Source organism: Lytechinus variegatus, chromosome 1, assembly GCF_018143015.1.
Source record: "Lytechinus variegatus isolate NC3 chromosome 1, Lvar_3.0, whole genome shotgun sequence".
NCBI classification, from domain to species: Eukaryota; Metazoa; Echinodermata; class Echinoidea; order Temnopleuroida; family Toxopneustidae; genus Lytechinus; species Lytechinus variegatus.
In genome coordinates this window covers 76023205-76047092 of record NC_054740.1, presented here as the reverse complement: position 1 = coordinate 76047092, position 23888 = coordinate 76023205, and the positions used below count along the sequence as shown (strand labels likewise).

The 23888-nt window shown below is 33.6% G+C and overlaps 1 protein-coding gene across 1 annotated transcript; it reads left to right on the top strand.

Annotated features, from left to right (window-relative positions):
- The first annotated feature begins 1089 nt into the window (after window positions 1–1089).
- On the top strand, window positions 1090–22960 carry LOC121423334 (cyclin-dependent kinase 14-like). Its single transcript, XM_041618691.1, has 10 exons — window positions 1090–1714; window positions 8456–8547; window positions 9033–9207; window positions 11296–11482; window positions 12070–12190; window positions 17230–17323; window positions 18000–18118; window positions 18477–18525; window positions 19275–19365; window positions 20013–22960. The coding sequence occupies exons 1-10, from the start codon at window positions 1580–1582 to the stop codon at window positions 20075–20077; spliced, it is 1128 nt and encodes a 375-aa protein (XP_041474625.1). The 5' UTR covers window positions 1090–1579; the 3' UTR covers window positions 20078–22960.
- Window positions 22961–23888: the final 928 nt, after the last annotated feature.

Here is a 23888-nt window from a genome sequence, read left to right as displayed (position 1 = left end):
TATTGATGATTATATTATAGTTTGTTTATTAATGATTATGCTAAAATATTTTACATTGTCATAAATAGATTGTATACATTAACCTTTGAATATATTTCAAAATAAAGTTTTAAAAAGAACCATTAAGGCTATCCACCCTATTACAGAAAAATAAATGAATTAATGATTAAAAAAACAAAATGCAGGTAAATTTAAATTTATAACTTAAAAAAAAAAGTTTTTCTTCGACATCAGTTGTGTATCAAAAATGGAAATTGTTGTTATTGATTCATTATGATAACATACTCTCAGTTCCTAATTATATAGCTCTTATAGAAGATTACTGACATCTAAAGCTGATATTATGTGAAGAGGTTAAAGAGGGATGTTGGGCCTATACTTTATGCACTGTGAAAACTGTGTCAAGTCCAATTTCGTCTCACAGTACTTATTGAGGGGCTGGTTTACAATTAATGTGTCAGCTTGATTGCTGTTGATCTACCCTTTACCATGACAACAGCTGATATAATAACATTTCTTTCCTGAATGGTGTTTTTTCTTTTCAAAATAGAAAATGATAAATTGACCATACATTGTGCAACATCTTCTATACGTCAAGGCTCTGTCACCTGTTTGATCTAGACTCAGCATGTATTGCTAAATACTGATTGTTTTTGTAAGAGTTTTTTATAGATCTGCAGTCCTGTAATAGTTTGAAAATTGTTTTGGTTTAAATGTGGACTACTCCAACGTGTAACTGTCGTTTTGGGGAGGTCAGTACCATGTTCCTTCCTCTCCTACCACTGGATTTCCTGTGAGAAGATCATGAATATTCATGAGGTGACTATCATGTAGGCTGATGCAGTGCATGTCACAATGAATGAAGGAAGCATGCATTATTCATGTGGAGTGATGTGATTGGATAATGCTGTGATGTCATAGAACTTTTCTCAGGGATTGACAAACCTCATTGGTCCAACTAGCCTTCTGCCTGTGAATAGGTATGAGAAGACAGATATTTTGATAGGTTGGCTGTAAACATGATCTTACCAATTGGATTGATAGATATTGATTATGGACAATTGTGCAATATATGGATGAAAATTTGACCGATTCTTCTGTATAGTTTTAAAAGTGAAATTACGTAACATAAAAGAGATAAATAGTCTTGTCTCCTTCCACAGACTTCATGTTCTGTAGTAACCTTTTTGTGAAAGAGATAGGAAGTCTCCGATAACCTGGTGTCTCATAGGTAAAGACTACAGGAACCAGTTTTGAAACCAAACATGATTTAGACATGCTGACATCAACCAATCACAACTCTTGCACCAGGACAGCCCAAGAGGAAGTCGTTTGTACAGCGTGCTCGTTTTGGCGGTTGATCTTGTTTGAGTATATAGTCATCAACTCTCCTGCAGACCTTATCAGTTTGCTACACGTCTCCGACTAGTGGAACATACAACTTTTTTCTGCTCTTAGCAACTCAATGGTCAGCTCTTTGTGATTTAGGTTTAGACTGCCAATCAAAGGAGATTTCTTGATTGAGGATCTGTTACTTTTATCCATTTTCTTGGAGTTTTGAGGCTTTTTTATAATCACCATGCCAATCCTTATCCCGACAATCTTGACGATGCCCAAGTCTACCAGACGAGGCAGGTTTATTAAACCTCTTCCAGTCCAGATAGATGGACCTTTGTGTAATCACAAACATCTTGGAAAATTGCCCTACTGTAAGGTATGTCATTTTAATGTTTAGCTTTACCTATTTCATTCATACCTGATTTTTTAACAGTTTTTAAGTCATTTTAATGTTGTTGCTTATAGTAATGTATACAGATCTACCCTCTTAATCTTCCTTGCAGGGTATATTCATAAATTCTCCCCATTGGTGGTGTGATTTGTAAGTTTTATGGAATCAAATAAATTCAGATTGGCCATGAATAGGGTCCAGCCAAACATTGGATTTTTAAATCTTGAGTATTAATTTTTGTAAATCTCAAAAGATATCATTCAAATCTATTCACAGCCAATCTGTCTTTATTTCATAGTGAAGTTTCATAGTGCCACTTATTGGCTTTCCATATCATAGAAATACATGCTTCATGAACATGTAAGCATATCACCATGTCTTCACCTTTAATTTCTATCTTTTTCTACTTGAAATAATTGATTACAGCATTCTCTTCTATTGGTATTTCTTTCAATGATCATCCCTTTCATTACATCGTTCTCGTGATCTATAAATAGCTAATTATACCCTCCCTTGTTTCTCCATGTCCCATTCATTGTCTTACTTACCTTAATGGACAGCATCCCTCATCTCTATGGAATCCATAGCAACATGTATTTGTTTAGTAGATTACAATGTAATCAAGGAATCCATTTAGTATCTTGTTTCCTCGTCCACTGATGGCAGAGATCGTGATGAATGATGAAACGACTGTGTGCCCATTGACTTTGAGTTCAAAATGCATAATATAAATTATCGTGAAGTTTAAAAAGTAAAACATTTTATTAACATGGTGAAGGAGGTATTAACATTGTTCTCTCAAGGTGTGCTCGATGCTTTAAGTTATAATTGACTGTTTTGAAATATCATTCTTTATTTCAATAGAATAAAATGTAATTTGTTATCACAAAATGATTGGACCCCTCGAAGCATTAATAGTAATGGTAATCAAGTCCTTATTTTTGAAGTAGCCAAGATTGTCTAGTTTTATTAAAGCAGGTCAGAGGAAAAGGGGCATAAATTGGTATAATTTTCCACAAAGTTGACTGCCTTCTTCCCCCAAATCCAACATAAATTTATTGATTTGTTCAGAAGAACCCTAATTGACTTGTAATAATTGATGATTGAGATGTTACCCACATAGCATGAACTGTTAACCCCAAGAGAAAACCACCCTGGGAAACTATTCTGTCAGAGATAATTTAGACATTCTTCAGGAAAACTCATGTCAAATACTCCCAATAGACATAGATGATGCCATCCGCTTGAGCAACGGAGTAACAGCACTTTTGGGAATAATTTTTGCTGAAACTTATTAAGGAGGTAATTGCTAATTAAGTTTAACTTCCACTTAAAATTTAATTCAGAGCTCTATAAAGTCATAATTGGATGTTTAAAAATTATTGTTATCTTAACATATCACTTGGAAATTTCTGCATGCACCCAACATTACCATCATGTTTCTACCTTACAACCCCCCCCCCCCCTTACAATTTTGTCAAAATCATTGTTCTAGAATATTAAATTCTCATTATTATTCGTAAATGTCAAGGATTGTTCTTTATGTTATATCAGAAAGACATTAATGACAAAACCCAGGAAAGCCTTATATGAGCCTAAACCTTGAATTCATTCTTAATAGCTTTTTACCTTGGCATTTACATGATGATTTTCTATTTCTCTATAATCTTCAATAACAAGATCAGTCTTACTTTTTTCATCTTCCTCCATTTTCATTCCAAGTATTTTATTTTTATTTGGATTCATATGAACCTATAAATATTTTGAATTAAAACATCAGTGACAAATGTTATTCTTTTTCCTTTAGAAGTATGGTGCTGCTTCTTTTTAACTCTTCTTTAATCTTCTTTAGTCATTGCATCAAGTGTATTAGTTTGAATTTTCATTTGTTACAGATCTTAATCATCAGTGATAAAATGTCAAAATTATGAATCAAAAGTTTTCAGGAGGAAATTAAATGTTGATGGCAATGAAATGACAAAGATGAATACATAATGACAGAGATGATCAATTGATCAGCAAGGCTTAACATTCCTTGGCAAAGATACTGCAGTTTCATAGAATAAGACATGATAATGAAGCATGATTGTTACATGACAAGTAAATGTCAGAGTTTGAGTTTCATAGTGCCTTGTCAACATGTTTTAAGAGACTGGAGGTCATTATTTCCTTATAATTCCATATCTACATGGATTTTACATTGATGAATCTAACTATTTTATGTACAGTTATTGAGCGTTTCATAACATTCATAAAGATGACGTTGATTAGTTCATGTGAGATCATTCTCATCAGTTAAGATGATATAAACAATTATAATGTTCTAATTAAGACGAGAGTATTATCTTTGAAAGAGGGTAAACAAGGCATGATCCCATTAAAGTACTCTATTTTTTTTTTGATTAAAAAAAAATAATCTTTTTCGTTTTGCTTTTTATTATTATTATTCTTTATGAAATTCCTGATTAATTTTATTTCATCCTGAATATGAACGCATATGATTTTAATACAATAGTCATGTTTACCAATACAAGAGACAGCCATTATGTTAAAGTTCAAGACTTTTTGGAAGGAAACGCTTCTTGTGATTTAAGGACCCGGAAAACATGCATTTACTTGTAAAATGTTTCTTTCTTTCCTGTTGATGTGGGTGAATTTACCTATTATTATTTTGTATTCCAAATGTGAATTCTTTGAATTTGATATGATATCTGGCTAATGAACTCTCATCCGGGATATCATTTCTCATTGATTCCTGTGTGCTCTTGTATTAAATGAATTTGAGGAAAAGGTAACTCACGAGATTTTTTAATCGGATCTTCATAATTATGTTAAAGCTAATTTTGTTGTCCTGTTTATATATATCTCTTTATATCTTTAGAATCTGTAGTTCATAATTTGAAAAACAACTCCTTTATATGTCTTTTCCTTATTCCCTATGTGAAATATGATACACAGAACTGTAGATTTTCCTTATTTTCATATGTAATAGGACATTATAAACTCTGCCAATGTTCTAGTTTCTGGGTATTTTTTCATATAATGTTTGTTTTGTTACTAAGACTATAGTCATCATCTTTCAATCTATTTAACTGAAGTTCATTTTGATCCAGTAATGAGTCATCTTCTTTTGTATAAAATCCTATCGTCTTCTTTTGTAATCTTTATCCAATCTCCTTGCAGCCCTCTGAACATCCAAAATCCCCATGGAGTTCAAACCTTTCAGATTCTGTCCTAATTCAGCAGCTATATTTAACATCTGTCTTATTCATCTAGTGAAAGAGACCCTTCAGCACCTGAGAATCATATTCCACCAAAACGGTTCAAATTTCAAACTTATAAAAGTTCAAATTAGATACTTTTTTGTAGAGAGAGAGACCAATAGGAAATCAGCTCCATTGTTGAGCGATCAGCTTATTCCCATATGAAAATTGTTCGTTCTGAGACAAAAGGTCAATGCTATTAAAAATAAGTCTAATTATATGCAAGAAGGATAGTACCTTAACTGTGATGAAGTACAAATTGTTTAAGCCTTTCTGGCTCCAAATATGATTATTTATCTTGGAGTTATGACTCAACCAGAAATCTTTCTGATATGATTTATGAAAGTGACAAAAGGATGACCTGCTGTAGTGATGAATTCATTGTAGCAAATATTCTTTACATTATTTGCTTTATACAGTAATTTGTATTGTTTTTATGGCATCGCATCCATACCAAAGTCACTGAATACAATTTGATAGTAATTCACTATGTCATATCATGGCACAGATTAAGACCTGGGGTTAAATCTTCCTATTAGTATTAGAAGTTGATTTTCTTGGCACAGAATGAGAGGTCTACTCTCTTCAACAGGGGATAATGAGTTGTTCATTGTTTCATCATTCAAACTCTTGAAACCTGCTTTTCTCTTCCGTCCGATGTTGATCCTTTGGAATTCAACAGGTTAGACTTGTCAAAAAAGTCTATTTTATGTATCAGATGAAAACGAACCAAATCTTTTAGGTGGTAATTGCATACATGCTTGCTTTCTTCACAAGTATGATTTTTACCAATCGAAATGAGGAAATGTTGTTAGCTGCTCAAACACAGATATATGATTTGCTGATCACATTTATCAAAGAAACACATGTTACTGATTTGTCAAAATAATTTATTCTTTGGGGGTGGTTATTACAAAAGAACAATTACAAAAACACACAAGCCATTATAGGGGAGGTTTGATGTAGATCTTTGCTTTCATAACCAAAGGCAAACATAAAAACTTGTCAGAAAACCATTGGGACTACAACTGTAAATTCTAGCACACTGCTATTTCTGGAAAAAAGAGTAATTGGGTCAGATTTTGGACATTGATTTTTGTTTATTTTCTTCCTGTCTTGTGTTCTAATCCCAAAGATCAATACATATTTCCTTTTCCCCCCATACCTTGTGAACAAGTGGTTATTTCCTCCTATGCCCTCTCCTAATCAAACATCCCTTTAAAGTCATATTTTGAAATCAATGATTTAGATTAAGAACCGGATAGTTGGTAGCGGCAGGTTTTATTTTGCGTCAATTAATGCAAGGTCTGGTCCCCTCGGGCAAAAATTAAAAATCAATTTTGGTTCTGTTCTCTCAAAATTAACACATGCTGTGTTCTGATTACAAGATTCTCTGTGGAATAATTTCCTTCTTCTTATTCCTTATTTCCTATCAATAATCAAGTTGTTCCCATATTCATGATTGTAAAGAGATATTTGATTTGTAACTAGATTTAATAGTTATCGAGTCATTTTTAGAAGTGGGCATAGTTAATCCTGGGAAGTGAGTGTTCCTGGTAAATCTATCAGTTTTTGTAATGTATTTTAATTAAATCTATACAAAGTTTGGCTGGCTGATCTAAATATAAAGAAAATATAATTGAATGTAGGAGTTGGCCCATTAATTTTCAGATATTGGAAAATTAAAATCATTGGGGTTATTTTCAAATTATAAACATTCTACTTCTGCATCTACAAAGATAGATTAATTTGAATTACAAATAAAAATGCAGGTTCACCTGAAAGTGCAAGCTTTGAACTTCATATTGAACAATTATACCTGTAGTGCACAGCATCACTGGTTGGCCTTAGCATTTCAATAATAGGAATGAAACGTGGAAATGGAAATTGTCTTGAGATTGATTTGATAACTCTGAAGGCTTTCTGTCTGGACGTCCTAACGTTTGAATTTCCTCTAGAAATGTCAAGAATGGTTTTATGTTTCTTCACTAAACCCTTTCAAAATACAAAGGGAATACTAGTATACTTTACTCTTTTTCCTTTAGTGTGCCTGTATATGAGATAGGTATTTATTTTTTCTCTCTTAAACTTTACATTTAATGGAGATCTCAGTATTTAAAACAACATTAAAAAAAATGCTCATGTAGCTCTTCATAGGCATTAAGAAATGAGGTTAAAGATTTTGAAAAGCAAAAATGCTTTCTAGAAATTATGGCCATCTATCAATGATATACAAAGTATTATTTCTTAATAAGGAGCAAATACATGACATTAATTCCATAAATGCGAGAAAGAGGGGACATTTACTTACTTCATTTCCAATTTTATTGCATGAAGATGTTTTTTTAAGTGTCTGGTGGGGAGGATGAGGAAGATTGTTTAAAGTTCCCTAAAGTGTGAAGAATAAAAGGGAGAATGAAATCACTATTCTTTTCAGGCAATTAATTGTGCGGTGATATGAAAGTAGCTACTTTTTATAGCATATAAGAAGCAAGTTTAGATGAAAATAATGGCCATGAGTTGAAGATTGATTGCGTGGATTGCACAGGAAATGAAAGGGAAACTATTATTTGTGATGTCATGGACTAATTATTGCAATATGAGTTTGTCAAGGGTGCTGACATGTTGTGATACAGCATGTTTCATTATTCCCTCTGATGAGATGTATGACAGTATGTACATGTATGTATTTCTGGTTTGAATGTGTTTTTTTTTACGCGAACTCCCTGTTCTTGCTAATGATTCAAGATTTGTTAACCCGTTAGATACAATATGATTACAGTGTAACACACCTCCATTGACCCTAGTGCATAGGGTTCGATAGGTCAAAGTATGGGATTCAAATTATGCTAAGATTTCAGAAGAGTCTACTTCCTATTAATGTAAAGCAACATTTCTACTCCCTATTCATTACTTTTTCTTTTAATCACATGATTTTGAAAGCTACTTCATTTATAACAGCATAATGCCTATACCGTGGTCATTTTTTTATTGAAGCTGCCCAAAGAAAGCTAGAGAGTAAAACCCACTTCAGAGATCCATTTGAAGATAATCAATCAGGATATACTTCAGGATCGAAACAAAAGTACTTGAGGAATTATATAGTGCAAAGGTCCCTATCTTGAATAAAAAAAGTTGCTTGCCATATTAATGGTTTATCTGTAATCATGTGATAATAGTTATTTTTTAATCAGTATAATTGAGATTCTATTATGTAGTAATTTACAATGTCAATGATATTGCATCTGAAGAGGAAAATTGTTAATAGTAGTTCAATACAAATTTATGAATTAAATTTTTCTGTACCTATGAATATATATATTTTTGTAATCCTAGATACATGTAAATCCCATTTCATTTCGAATATGTCATCTTATATCACTTGAAAGATTTGCTATGAATAATTTGGTATGATATTGTATCTGAATTCTAATCATATTATTTTCCTTTTTTGTTCATGCAGTCTTGCTCACCCTTTGGCAAAGTGGAGACATACAAGAAGATCTGTCCGCTGGGAGAAGGCTCATATGCCAAAGTTTACAAAGCTGTTAGCAGGTAACACAGTCAGATTGATTTAAGTCTGTAGAGGATTACGGGAAATGGCAATATTAATTTGTTTGGAAAGATCATATTTATGGCTTTACTTACATGAACGAATGTCGTCCTCATTTATGCAGGTAGTTTTACTATTTTCTTAATGTGTCACAAAAGGCCAAAATATCTGTAATATATTATTTAAAAGTGTTAAGCCTCTGGTGAAGTGATCCTGAGTTCTTCCAAACTATAATCATGAATAAAGATGAATTTGATTACCAGTGGATGAATCATGGAATTTACAATATCTTCCTAGACTTAAAATATTTCTTCTTCAGGAACCTTCAGGAACTTTGATTTGTTTTTAATTGATTTTAAAGAGCATTTATTTAAAATACCACATGGCAGCCCAAAGCTGAATTGAATGGAATTTACATCATGTATTGAAATACCACAAATAATCAATATATATCATGACTTTCTCGTTATTTTTATTCATATTTCAGTGTAAATCAGCAAGTGGTTGCATTGAAAGAGATCAGACTACAGCAGGATGAGGGAACACCATTCACTGCTATACGTGAAGCATCACTCCTCAAGGATCTTAAACACGCTAATATAGTTTGTCTTCATGACATCATTCACACGAAGACAACGCTATCATTCGTCTTTGAGTATGTGGTAGGTAATCGCAGCTGATACTCTAATCATTCTTTGATGAAGGGGGGTGTTGATTAATCTTCATATTACCCTGGTGATAAAGTGAGGATGTATGCATTTTTCATAGTAATAATAATAATTTTTTTAGTAGTAATAATAACAGTTTCCACTTAACTGGTCTTCTAGTAGGCCCTGCACATCATAATATGTTCTTAGTATTGAATGCTTGCTGCATGAAGAAAAAGTGAGATAATTATCCTTGGTTTAAATTTTTTCTTAAGTTTGTTGGAATGATATTTTGTCAGGTAAGACTATTGTCTCTTGTTTGATGATACCTTTTGCGTGGTTTCCTTTAAAAGCAGTGAGAGATATACTTCTTGACAAGTTATTCTTTGGGTTGCATTGACATTGCCCACGGATCACCCAGTAGGAGTATGTAGCCAACTAATTGTTATGTTCTCAGTAGAGGGGCTGTATAACATGCACAATCAGGATGAATTCACTGGGTTTAAATTAGCATTATTGAGCTACCGGTGGGAGGAAGTATCCTCTTTAAAGAACAAAAGAGATATCCCTCCGCCTTATGGAATGTGTGTTCTTCCAATTAGCAGATTGATTTAAAATCAATGAAGCTTAATTGGAATACCAGTTTGTTAAACGTGCAGATGGTACATTGAAGGAATGGGTTTGAACAGGCGTACTCGTCAGGATCATTAGTTGGGAATATTGGCATGGAACTGATTGAGAAAAGTCTTGTGTGAAAGAAAGATCAGCTGATATTCCATACTGTTTTCTGGTGAAGTTTAAGTAAAGTAACTCAAATCATATATGAATCAACCAATATTTTTATTCTTTTATTATACGCTCATGTTTGCAACTCCATTCACAGGTGTACATTATGGAAATCTTATTAGTTAAAATCACAAACTTCATTTTCTTTCACAAGTTGTCAAAGATTGTCATAAACTTGTAGAATTCTGGAAGTTGACTTACATGCACATGTAGATGAGGAGGAGAAGAGGATATCACATATTGCCTTGATTTAATGGTAGAGACGCTTGTCTTTCCTTCGACAAAAATTTGATTTATGTGAACAAGAATAGATTCTTACCTAACAAATGAAATTATCATGGTTTCACCTTTATGTATTAGAAGTGACAATATTCTATTGTTCTCTAAATAAATTATAATGTGGTAATCAGTCATGTGGTATTTCTTGTTCATACTTGTTGTTAATGAATATATTATATTTCTATTAAGACTTGCAGTATCTCTTTTAAGCAGGATATATACCAAGTTATTGTATTGTTAGTTTTGAAGTTTTATTTCTAGTTTTGTTTCTTTTCAATTTCAATAAAAAATATCCTCCCACTCACTGCCAATTAAGCATGGAATCAGAGTGTTCTGTATTAGTCTAGGCAATGTTTTTATAGGTAATATTGAATTAATTCTTAATACAGTACTTGTAGTGTAGGAGAGAAGAAAGGAACTACATGCGAGTACAAACATGCTCAGATCCAATGCATACTCTAGCATTGTATTCTGTGGGGAGACATTAATGTCATTAATGTTATGAGAGTTGATTAATGCATTGTTTGCTCACTCCTCCCTCTCCTTTAGATGAATTGCCCAATTGACGTCATTTAGCACGACGAGACATGCTGTCTGTATCAAGTTAGGTCCATATGCCAGTCCAATTGCTAGATGTTTGGATCAATCCCATTATCTCAAGGTTATAGACTCTTAACGGAGCAATAAAGATAAAATATGCCTGATACAAACAAATTATATTTTAAGAGTTTCTTAGGATAACAGTTGGAAAACTGCTCGACCAGTTTACAATTCTAAACTATAAATGGAGTGTGAGTTGTGTAATTGAATAATGGTATCACTTGTTCTAACTTTGACATTTAACAAATATTAAAAATCCAATAGTTTATGATCAGTCAGTTTCGTGTTAACATTGCTAGGTTACAGTGACAATAAAACTGTTTCATGTGTCAGGGATGGATTTTCTTTAAAGGATTTGATTAAATTCTTAGTTTCATTGAATTTTGGACATACTAACTGTCCTATAACTTATTGTTATGTTTTGTGTCATTTCTCTAGCATACGGACCTGAGTACATATCTAGAGAGACACCCTGGGGGCTTGAACCCATCAAACGTGAAGCTGTTTCTATTTCAACTCATCAGAGGGCTATCCTACTGTCACAAGAGAAAGATTCTCCACCGAGACCTCAAGCCACAGAACCTTCTCATTAGCGAAGCAGGGGAACTCAAACTGGCTGATTTTGGTAAGCTTGCGGAGTGTGTTCAAATGATTTTGAATTACAAACATGAATCAGATGTCAAAACATAAGTTACCTGTGTACTGCAGGAGATTTTTCATCAATGTTGATTTTTTTTTTCTTTCTGTAAGAGAGAGAGAGAGAGAGAACAGTAAGAGACAGTGATCGGTGAAGACTTTGTGATTGCACTTGAAGAAACATGGATTATAAGACAAATATTCACAGTAAAAGTTCAATAGACTGATAAGAAAACTGTGAACCAAGTCAGAGATTACTTATCTCAAGATCAACTTGGGAAGAAAAGGGCAAGAATTGGTTTTCAGGGCAGCAACCAAGGATAATGAGTTGAATTGATAATGTTGGTTAATGAAACATTCCAACATGATCAAACTTGTTGAGTTTATTAAAACCTTGACTTGAATGAAACCGTCAAGTTGAAACTTGCTGAAAATCACGAGTAAAGGTCAAACTCATGTGTTATATTATCAGCCATTTTTAAAATTGATTTAATACCTTCCTGAATGATTATAACCCTTTTAACCCAAAATTACATTTTTTATTGATTCATCTGATGAATTCTTATCACCTTGTAGGCCTTGCTCGAGCCAAGTCAATACCAAGCAGGACTTACTCACATGAGGTGGTGACGCTATGGTACAGACCACCTGATGTTCTAATGGGCTCAACGGACTACTCAACACAACTAGATATCTGGTAAGAAAGATAAAGATTTCTATTCTCGAATTTTGCCTAACATTAAGGCAAACAGCTTAATATTTTGTGCTCCTGTTCATCCGCATGTTAAGACTCTCACTAAACTATTGTTAGCGAGCTATTTTCTTGAAAGCTGTAAGAAAAAACATTCATTTAAGTCCACGTAAGAATGATTACTCTACATTACTCAAAATGCCACTGTAATAAAATTTAAAGCTCATGTCAAGTGATCATGTTAGATTTGAGCTACTCAAAATTTAAATGATTGAGAATCCTATTAAACATCCAAGAACATGTTCTAGTCACATGTATAAGTTTATGACAAACAAGGAAATCATGTTGCAGAATACTGATTGCTTTCAAAGGATATTCCATACCTGGTTTTCTCAACATTCCGGAAACACAGCAAGCGAAAGAGATCATTTTATGGATCAAGTTACAATCTCTGAAAAAAACACAAGTTATTTTGTCAGGATTAATGCATGACTGTGGTTACATTGAACATAGGCAGGAGAGAGTGGGATTTAGAGTGTACTTTTACTTCCTTTAAAATAGGATTGAAAAGTAATACCTTTCTGTTTATCATGGCAGGTATGTGTTAGCCACGTTCAAAATCCAAAAGAGTCCAAAAATGATATTTCCAACCCTATTTTGAGCTGTATAGATAAGGTTTAGAAAATATAAATTACAGTGTATGGAAGACCAAATCCACCCTGATTACAAGATGATTCAAATATGATTAGAAAAATCAAATTAGTATTACATTAAAAACTGTGTTTTGTCAAGAGTAAAGTTTCTCAGACCTTTTAGTCATTATGTTTAAAGATGATTAGTAGACTCATTCTTGAAATAATAAATCATGTCCAGTATCTACTTGGGCCTTTTTGATTTTGTTTTATCTTCTATACTTGCCTATGAAAATTAAAATATTTGCAGTGCATGTATTTTATCATTTTGCTTCATAGAAGTAATAACGATGGATTATCTGAAACCAGTGGAGTTCAATGATAAGGATTTTAGGAAATTAATTCTAATCATTATCAATCAAAAGCTGTGTCCTGTATTAGACGCCTTATCAATTAAAGTTTGCACTTGATGACTTTCACCATGCCGGTATAGAATTACAACCTAACCTGGCGAGAGGAAGAGAGACAGAGAAATTGAATGGGTGTATTGAATATAAACCCATGACAGGAACATGATTTAGAACACCCTGAACTCTCTCATAACATTTTCTTGGCAGCAACAGGCCTTTTCTGGACACAAAATCTCCAATCATTAAATTTCCCATACTAACTCGTCGCATTGAGGAAGTTTGGTGTGGTTTTTCTTTTCATGCCTTGTAGCATAAGTTAGCATAATGTTCTTCCCACGATGGAAATAACCAATTAAAGCGGGAGGTAGGCCCATGTGCTGCTAAAAGCACCAGAGATTTAATAAAAAGTAAATCAGGATTATATATATTAAGTCATATTTCATAAATTCTGTAGTTAGGTGCAAGGGGTTTAAGGATGATCAAATTTACACAACCTTAAAGCTCTAGGGATCTTGCAACGGTAATGTCAGTTTGCCCGGAGGCGTATTATGAGGATTAAAACTGATTTTCCTGACTGGAAGTCATGGATTTGTGATGATTACAGGGAAAGGGGGAAGGGTAATGGCCTGGGAATGTTCGTTTTAAGATCATTTGGGGCTATTTTTAAGGAGCTTGATTCTGAAGCATGAACTAGATCTCAAATCTAAATATAAGATTGATTCCGGAGCATCTTGTAGTTGTTATTCTTTATTGTATTTGTTTTCTTGTTTAGAAGACAGATTCATGTCATACTTTTCAACCTCCATTTTAATTGTTTATATCAATTCATCTTTAGGCTTATTGCCAAGTCGATGAAGTTGTTCAATAGTATGATCCAACACAAAGGGGAAAAGGAAAAATGAATGCTTCACTTAACAAAGACCTCTTTAACGGGTGACTTTAACCAGAAAATGATGTTGTGTGAATATCAACAGAAGATGATTTACTGTAGGTCATTCCAAGTTTTAAAATATTTTTTTCATTGAATTCAAGAATTAGAATTAAAAAAATATCTAAGCTGTATAGTACCCAAATATCTGCAATGCATTGAAAGCAAGATCAAATCTGAAAAAAAAACACCTTTCTTTTCAAATTCCTGGTATGAACTAAAAGTCCTCAATTTTGTGGAAAAGTACTGAGTGAGATCATTGCTTCAGGGATGTTTGGCATATCAACTTCAAATTGAAGGAGACAGAGGACCCCCGAAAGGCTTGCTAGCGGATAACACCTTACACTACCTAGAGCCACAATCATGATACAAGGAGCATGGATATATATGCGTTAATAAGATCCATGCAAGGACAAGGAGAGTCTCCTGTCTTGTTAGTACCTGTTTGAGAGGAGGGTTTGGGAAATCCCTTCCTATCCAGCATTTTAGTCATCAGCACTTTGGGGAGTATTTATCACAATATCATTGGTCTGACTTCTTGGCACCCATCTTGACAACCCATTGTGGATGTAAAATACTACCTTTCATGTCATCTCTCCCTTAAACTTTGGCCTACATTGCATGCCAGCTCTTGAAACAATGAAGGATATATTTCCTGTAGTATGATATGACCACAGAATTATATTATATGATATACTCTTGGAAATCGATTTGACAGAGGAAAAAAATTAAGAGACAGATGTTAATGAGCCAATTAATCTCCTTCAAAAAGGACATTTCTGGTTTATGTATTGGAATGTCTATCATAATTTTTATTGGCAATATCCAGAAATTTAAGAAATGTCTTAGGCAAGTACACTGTCATGATCACGCTGAAATAAACACCTGACACCTAGACATGTACCTATAGACTTTTAGTGTGGCCTGCTTAAAACACTGATTTGCTTGCATAATGTACATCAGAGTCTTACAAAAGGACAAAACTAAAAGAAGTGATAGGAGATAAATAGGAAAATCATGAAATTGGATGACTGTGCCAAGTGGTCAATATGAGACAATCCCTAAAGACAAAAGTGATGCACTTTTCAAGAGGCCCTGTTAGGAAACCTTCAAGAGTAATATCACCTGGAGAATAATAGTTTCCTCCTTTTTTCTTACCCCTGTCACCATCACTTTAGTCACACAGCCGTGAATGATAGTCAAACTTTTCATGGGTAGAGCCTAAAGAGTAAACTCTTTCTTTCTCAGTATTTGTGAGAAAGATACAAGATACCTAGTCAATCTTCTACATCTTCCCAATTATAAATCCCATCCACAATGGGCATGAACTTTTCTTCAAATGTAAGCTTGGCTGGGAATTAGGCTGCATTTCTCACGTATCTGAAGAATGATACTGAAAGTAAAATAGAGGTTTGTCCACTGTTTTAGTGCAAACCACAATGAATGATGTGCAGAGCAGAAGCTTTCAAAACTAAACTTGATTATAGAAGTAGAACTTCCCAAAGACGTTTCCATATCAGATTATGATGATTTCAAATAAATACTGAAAGTATCTGGATAATCTAGGCACCTTTTGCTATGTATAATGTATCATTTTTATTTTCAAGCGTGAATGTCCCTCTCTATCAACTCTCTTTATCATCTCTTGTCTCTTAACTGTCTACTTGTCTGGCATAATACCCATGATTCATTGCCCTCGTTAACTGTCACTGTCCTTTAGTCATATCATTATTGTTCAAAAGATAGTTATTGGAGGCCCTACCAATGTGTTTGCACCTGACCATAAGTTTAGTAATCACCTCCATCCCCTCCCCCCCCCCTTTTCTGATGGCTCAAAAGCAAAAAAAAATAAAAAAATCATGTACATGTAACTGAAGTAGGTAAGGAGGCAACCTTGAATGTACTACACTGTACTTTTGATGTTTATTTGATATCATAATGTATTTGCCCTTTTAAAGATACCCAGCTGTCTAATGTACATGGCTGTGTTGTTAGTCTGCTAAATGGTATCGGTTGACAAGCATGAAGATTAGAGTTTGAAGTTTGACATTAAAAAGTGAATTCATCCTTACTGTTCTCACCATAGGACATGTCATTGAACATTTGCATGTAGTTCTGACAGGTTTAGACCTGATTTAGAAAGATGACAAAATATATATTGACTTTGGAAAGTTTGAATGCATTGTCTGGTTGTTAGGTAAAAAGTAGGGAAGGGGAGGGTCGGAGGGTAACATAATGTGATGGTCAATTGTGAAGTATTTATTTTAAGCAGAAGTTGTGTGTTTTAGTATAACTATTGCAGGGATATTTTATCAGGTTTAAGGTCCTTTCATCATTTACACAGGTATTTTCTTGATAGTGTGGTGTAAACACTATACTCCTATTGAGTAACTTTTAGCCATGAGGATGACTACTACCAATGCTGCTTTTGTGTCTGGTGTTATAGGGATGTTTACCCTCCTTACTTCCCTCTAATGACCCTGTTGTTGAAAACTTTCTTGAGGAAGTGGCTAGACTTACATAGATTTTATCATAAGAACTCCTCTCTGCGGCATGCCAGGATGTGTGATATCTTTTGTTCGTCCTATTGGGGAAGTTCTTGTGGAAGTTATCGACTGTTGGTCAATGGATTTGGTTATTATTTTCCTGCCTTGCTTCCTGCGATCTGCTTCGCACAAAAGATCATGAAATCTGAAGAGTGTTAAGGTTTAAGAATTTAGATTTCACATTAAGGCTCTTGATCAATGATAAGAGATGTATAATTTGCATATAATTTTATATTGTTAACATTTAAAAATAACACTCTGACATTGTGTTGTTTTTTGGTTTGTTAACTTGTCTTGTAGTTTTTGATCATTGTAAACTTTAAAGTGCTAACTGCATTGACTTCATTTTCTAGCCTGTGTGTCAGTCATTGAATTTGAAATTGAACTTTTAATCATGGATATGCCATTCCCTGGTTTATAACTTCAATCTTCATATTCATGTATTATGTGTGTATGGTAGATCATACTAGAGGAATTTCAAATCTTTAGATAATTTTAGAATGTTGTCTATTTTATTTCCTTGCTGCAGGGGTGTGGGATGTATCTTTCTTGAGATGATGTGGGGTCAACCAGCCTTCCCTGGTCTCAAGGATTCAAACGATCAGCTAGAAAAGATCTTCAAGGTAAATATCCTTTATAATCTCGTAAAATACTATACTAATTGGAGCTCTATGTGATCACAATTATGTATAATTATGATGCTAGTTAGTGACTTTGGTGTGCTAATGTTTTTTTTCTAACAATCAATAAATCGTCATTTGCATGTGAATAAGTTTACATATGTCCCATTTAATAAGCATATGTACATGCGAATGTAGGCACACTTATAGAGAATCAAATATCAAATTTATCTGTAATTACATCATCTACCACAAAAAAAAGACCGAGGCACTTGTAAAACAAAGAATTGCTTATTTCCTAAGTACAATGTGTCTGATAGGTGTAAAATAGCGGTTATGTTAAGCAAAATGCACACAGTAATGATCATGTTTGGCTATTGCCATGTTACAATTAAAAACAAACGTCAGTAAACTGGCCAACATTTATCTGTTTTCATTTACCAATATCTTTCTCTTGACTTTAAGGTTACCATTCAGTCATATCCTATTCTTCAAGTTCAATGTAACAATATGTTATTATGTATCAATACCATTAAATGTAAAGAATTGATGCAACAAACAGCTCTAAAACAGTCATCTCATTGTATAACATTGAATAGTATTTTTCATATATCCTTCACCACATTTGCAATTATGTCAGACTTACTTCATTTATAATGTTTATTCTCTATCTAATCAGGTTTTAGGAACACCAACAGAACAGACATGGCATGGAGTATCCAGGCTACCAAACTACAGCAAGGTTGTTACAGCAGGTAGATTCTACAAACCAAAGCTCTTTTGTGAAGTTGTACCAAAGTAAGTATCCTTGTTTCAAGCACTACTTGTTGAACTTAATCAGGATTTATCCTAATAAAATATTATTGTATCATAATTCAAAAATCTGTATTTTTCATAAGGTAAACATTTATTATCCTTCTATACATGAATATTAACATATAAGTAATTCATCAGAAAGCCAACATTTTTTTTAGAGATCACTGTTGTTTAATTACAAGCATGCCTAAATAAGTGTTGTACATGTATACATCAGTAACAAAGTAAAGTGACTTTGATCCCTTTAGAAATTGACAAAATTTCATTAAGTATTTACAGTAATATGGAATTGTTGAAATGATGTTTTTTTTCTTTTTTTTTTTTTTTCTTTCTGTTACAGCATACTCCTTGTACCTGGTGCAGAAAGCCTTCTTACTGATATGTTACAGGTGGGTTATGGCACTTTGTGATGCAAATGTTTTTCTTTTCTATTTTCATTTTATTCTCAATTTGTACATGAAATACAGCCTTTACTTTACTTTTGATTGCATTGGAAATTCATTCTTAAGGTGTCTGAAAGGAATTTGTAAAAACTGAGCAAAACATATAGTCAGGTCATAGGTATATTTTTACAATTTACTAAATCCAATGGAGGTTTACGTTTCTTCGGGCTTGTTTACGAATGCAATATTATTATATTCTATAGATCAGTGGATGTCAAAGACTTCAGATAGTAATAATAATAATATTTCGCATTTATATAGCGCTTAATACATCGGAACAATGTCTCTAAGCACTTTACAGACATATTATTACCCGGTCATTGGATCCTTGCATGCCCGCATACAATGTATGCACCTTCTCCACTCCCTTGGGAGCATTCCAACAAGAGTTCCAAGACTCAATTGCTAGGCATACTACATATAGGCTTTCACATCCTACCGGGTACCCATTTAACACCTGGGTGGAGAGTGGATTAATGCCTTGCCAAAGGACGCTAGGCCATGGTGGGATTCGAACACACGACCCTCTGATTACAAGGCGAGAGTCAGAACCGCTAGTATCAAAGATGAGTGTGTTGATTTCTTAAAGGTTTCAAGTTTACTCTTAAGGTAGAATTGTTACATATCATTGAGTGATTGCAGCCATTGAATACTAAACTCATATATATGTTTTTTTATTTTTGTGATTTTTGCAGTTAGAGCCAAGGAAAAGGATATCAACAGTGCAAGCAATGAGTAGCCAATACTTCAAAGATCTTCCCCCAAAGATCTTTGACCTCCCTCATGGTAAGATTTAGTTGTTTAATGGTAGGGTTGATTTGGTAGTGTTGGAAGAAATGTTGTTGGCAATGGATGTGGTGGTGATGGTGGTGTTGTTGGTATTTGCAATGGTATAGACGGTGATGATGATCATGATGGTAAGAATTTTAGGAATCTTCCGGATTATAAAAGAGGTGATATTGATGATGATGATGATGATCACAATGACGATGATGATGATTACGATGATGATGATAATGAAGATAATGATGATCATGATGATGATGGTGGTGGTGGTGGTGGTGGTGGTTGTGGTGGTGGTGATGATGATGATGATGGTGGTGGTGGTTGTGGTGGTGGTCATGGTGATGATGATGATGATGATGATGATAATAATTTGGTGGTTATGGCCATGGTGGTGGTGATGGTGAGTGTATGGTGGTTGTTGTAGTGGTGGTTGTGGTTGTGGTGGCTTGATTGTGGTGGTTGTGGTGTTTGTGATGAAGGTGAGGATGGTGGTGGTAGTGGTAGGTATCATTGGTAGTAGTGATGATTGTAGTGGTAGTGATGATGGTCATTGTGGAGATGATGGTCAAGTTGGTGACTGCTATACATGTACATTTATATTGTTAACAAACTGATACATTATTTCATTCATTATCATTCATGTACAGGTGCTTCTGTTTTCAATGTGCCTGGAATACAACTAGAGCCAGAGAAGAACACAGTTTCCAAGTGAGCGGTAGAACAGATGTTCCAAACAAATCTCAATCCAGAGATAATCTTGGACCAATCAGAGGGCAGCTTTTATCACCGAGATAGAATGCCACATGATGTCATTTGAGGCAAGACAGAAGAGGCCAGTGTAAGAAGCATGCTGATTGGCTGTTAAATGTGCTTTCACATACCTGTTGGTTGAGGCAATATTGGTGGTGGTATTTGTGACGTAGGCTAAGAAGCTTTGTATTGTAAGGCCATCTGTCATTGGACAATAGAGGTCCCAAGCCACAAGAGAGGCTTGACAGGATTGGATGGAATTAATTGCAACAACATCTTTGTTGTATAGCTGTTTCTTCAAGAACAAACATCTCACTTCCATCTTGACTGATTTAAGCATTTCTCTGAAATTATTTTAGGTCATTCATGCAAACATGGAAGCCTACATCCATTCTCTCTTAATTGAACAGAGAGAATCTAATTGTAATACACAAAGTACAATTAAATTTCAATTTTATTTCACCTAACTCAGAATAGATGACTACCTAATAGAAGATAGGAAGTTTCAAGAATATAGATTTTTTTTAAGATTAAACTTAACAATTACACAACTCCTCACAGGTATCTATAAAACAAAGCCCACCCCTCCCCCCCCAAAAAAAAAAGGATGATAGTAATAATGATATTAATTCTAATCCTTTTTTTCATATTTCTTTCCTGTAAGCACAATTCATTTTGGGCATTTTATTGAAAATATTTTGAAGTTTGCTCATTTCAGTGAAGCATTTGCTATGTTAATTACATTGATTGCATAAATATTGCAATCACAGGGTTGACTTTGATCTGAATACTAGATTTTAGCATTGCTTTGAAAGAAAAATGTGTGCATTGAGGTTTTATCAGATATTGGGAACATTACAGAAATGAACAAAAAGTTGGTGTTTAGTCTAACTTTGCATAATCATAGATGTTTGGTATTTGGCATTATTGACCACTGAAAGAGTCAGTTTAGCAATTGTAATATACCATACCTCTTTAGATAAGTTGATATTTTACAAAATTTTTGTGTATTGAATATGTTGATTTTTTATTGACTTCTACAAAGTGGCCTTTTAGAGAGCCAAAATGACAAACAAAGATATTTGTAATGCAAAACCAATGATCAAACGCATCTCTTTATTTTTGTTGTAAATAGCCTTATCTTAAATAATTTATATGATATTCATTAAATTTAATCATGATATATGAATCTTGTTGCTACGTAGATACATGATTAGAAGACAGGATTAGTTCTGATGGAATGATGATAATAAATATATTGTTTGCTCATAGTCAGGAAGTTCCCCGGATAATAGTATTTCATTAGCAGTACTTTGTGTCAACTGGGCCTGAGCAAACTTCCACACAAATAGAAATTAGTGCCATTGGAATATGAAGATATTTTTATATGATGATGCTTTTGTGACAAAACATGTAATTATCTAGAGTTTAAACTTTGGCTTGGAGTCTAGGATGGAATTGACCATGTATATCATGTCATTTGTAATATTTTGCTTGAATAATCTCTGTTTAGATTTATAGCTACCAAAGTAATTCATCTCATTGAAACTATCTGATTTAACATGTTAATAAAGACATTTTTGTGAATGCACCCTCAATTTTATCTATTTACACTGTATAAAAGATTTTAAAAAGTGGAAAATGATACACAAACAACAACTCCAAAACTAGATTTAGAAAAGATTTATGCTCTATCAGATCTTACATTGTGCAGAAATTGTCTTTTATATGCAGGATTACTAAATATGACGTTCATATTTGAAGTAATTCTGTTTAATAATTGGTGATAATTGTTTCGAAATTAAATGATTATTTATATTTATGTATATAAAAACTAATTCTAAGGATAAGTGCAATAGTATGTTATTGAATTGAGATGCTGGGCATCTCATGTATTTATGTTTTGTTTTCCTTTACTATTCCTTCTTTTTTTTATCTCATCTTCTATCGAAAACATTTTTTTATATTTATTTTTAGTTTAGTTTCATATTAATTCAGCAAAATCCAGAGATGATTTTTCAACTCTTAAACAGTACTGTGTTTTTCTAATATTTCAAATGATTTGTTTTCACATTTTGCTTTCCTTTTTCGTTTTCATGCTCTTTAATTTTGTAAATGAGGAAAGACTTGTAAACCCACCTACATAAGCATTTTACTCGATTAAAGTGTACCAATCATTGATAAATATATATGTGTATATTGTCGGTGAAGAGAATCAAATTTAAAAAAAAACTGATGCAGCTGTATATGAGCTAATAGATAATGGATGTGAAGAAAATTAAAGTAAGATATGAGTCTTAAATGAAAGTAGAGTTCCATGCAGTTCTATGTTTGTTACACTTTAATCCTTTAACACTTTGACTTCTGGAACTGGATGATCCATGTTCAAAGTCTGTGGGAAAGAGTAATAAGCGGGTTAAGAGAAAATTTATATTACTTCTACATAGTGGCATATCTAGGAGAATCAGCTCTTGGGGGAAGTGCTTGAAATCAGGCCCCCCCCCTACATTTTTTTTTTTACCCAGGCACTCAAACTTAACTTAGCCATTATTGCTTCATTTTTCATTTATCAGATTAAGCTTCCAAATTAGTTCTTTCTTTTTTTTCTTTTTTAATCCTTTAAAAAAATAGCCCCAAGAGCATGTGCTCAATCCCCCCTGCCTTTTCTCCTATTATATGCCAATTGCTTTACCTTTCACAAGTCTGAGCATGAATGATTTTTAAGTATTGCCTTTAGCGGGCTGTAGAATGTTTTAAGATATAATATCTTACTATTGATTTTTAAAAATGTCTTGGACATTGTGTATATTTCTATTTTGCATTTGTAAAATAAAATTGAACAAACTTGGATGACATGGCTTTTATGGAGGAATTTTTTTATTAGTATTTGTAGTTGCTTTTTTAAGAGTGATGGTGGAAAATGAAATTGGTGGCAGACATGAGAGAAATTTGAATCAGATAGAGATAATGTAAAGAAAAATGACCAGGAGAACAGGAGAGGATAAAAGGAAGGGAGAGAGAATGGGATGAGGTAAAAAAAATGAACATGTAATCCTAACAGGGTGGTATATTTGTTTCTAAAACTTACTCTAAAAAGAAAAGAGTCCCCTTTGCCTAAAATGTTTATTCATTTGTATGGGGTAAACCAACAAGATAAACCAGTCTCATTAAAAGGGTAATGGTGTTATGTTCGTCAGTAAGAAAACCAGGCAGATATTCAAAAGAGGCTGTGTGCAGGTATATTTGTTTGGTCAAAAGTCACTTGATGTAACTTAATTTTCATCTCATTGTCTAATTATTATTTCTGTTCTAGTGTTGTTTGGTCTAAATCAGATTGAACATTAGGCAAAATTCATGAATGAATGGGGTTAGTCAATCTGGTTATGAGCTAAACTGGTTATTTGTCCAGGAAAATAATTGACATAATTTTAAGTCGAAGAAGTGTTTGAAAACAAAATTAAGTTAGTCCAAGAGGAGTTCAGCTGTCAATAACAATGAAAGTGTACATTTGGGTTTAGAGGCGATGGGGGTTGTCGGTGGTTTGTGCCCCCATCGTCAAAATCAGTGCTGGATCCAGAGGGCACATCTGGCCCCTGCCCCCCCCCCCCCCCGTCCTTGAGAGCCAAAATCAATTTTGAATGTGAATATGCTCTTCCTATTATGTGCCCCTCCCCCTTTTTAAGTCACAGCTTTCTTTATTTTCTTTCTTTTTTTCTTGTCAAATTTTCCTCGGAAAAATATGCCCCCCCTTGGAAAATCCGAGATCCGCCCTC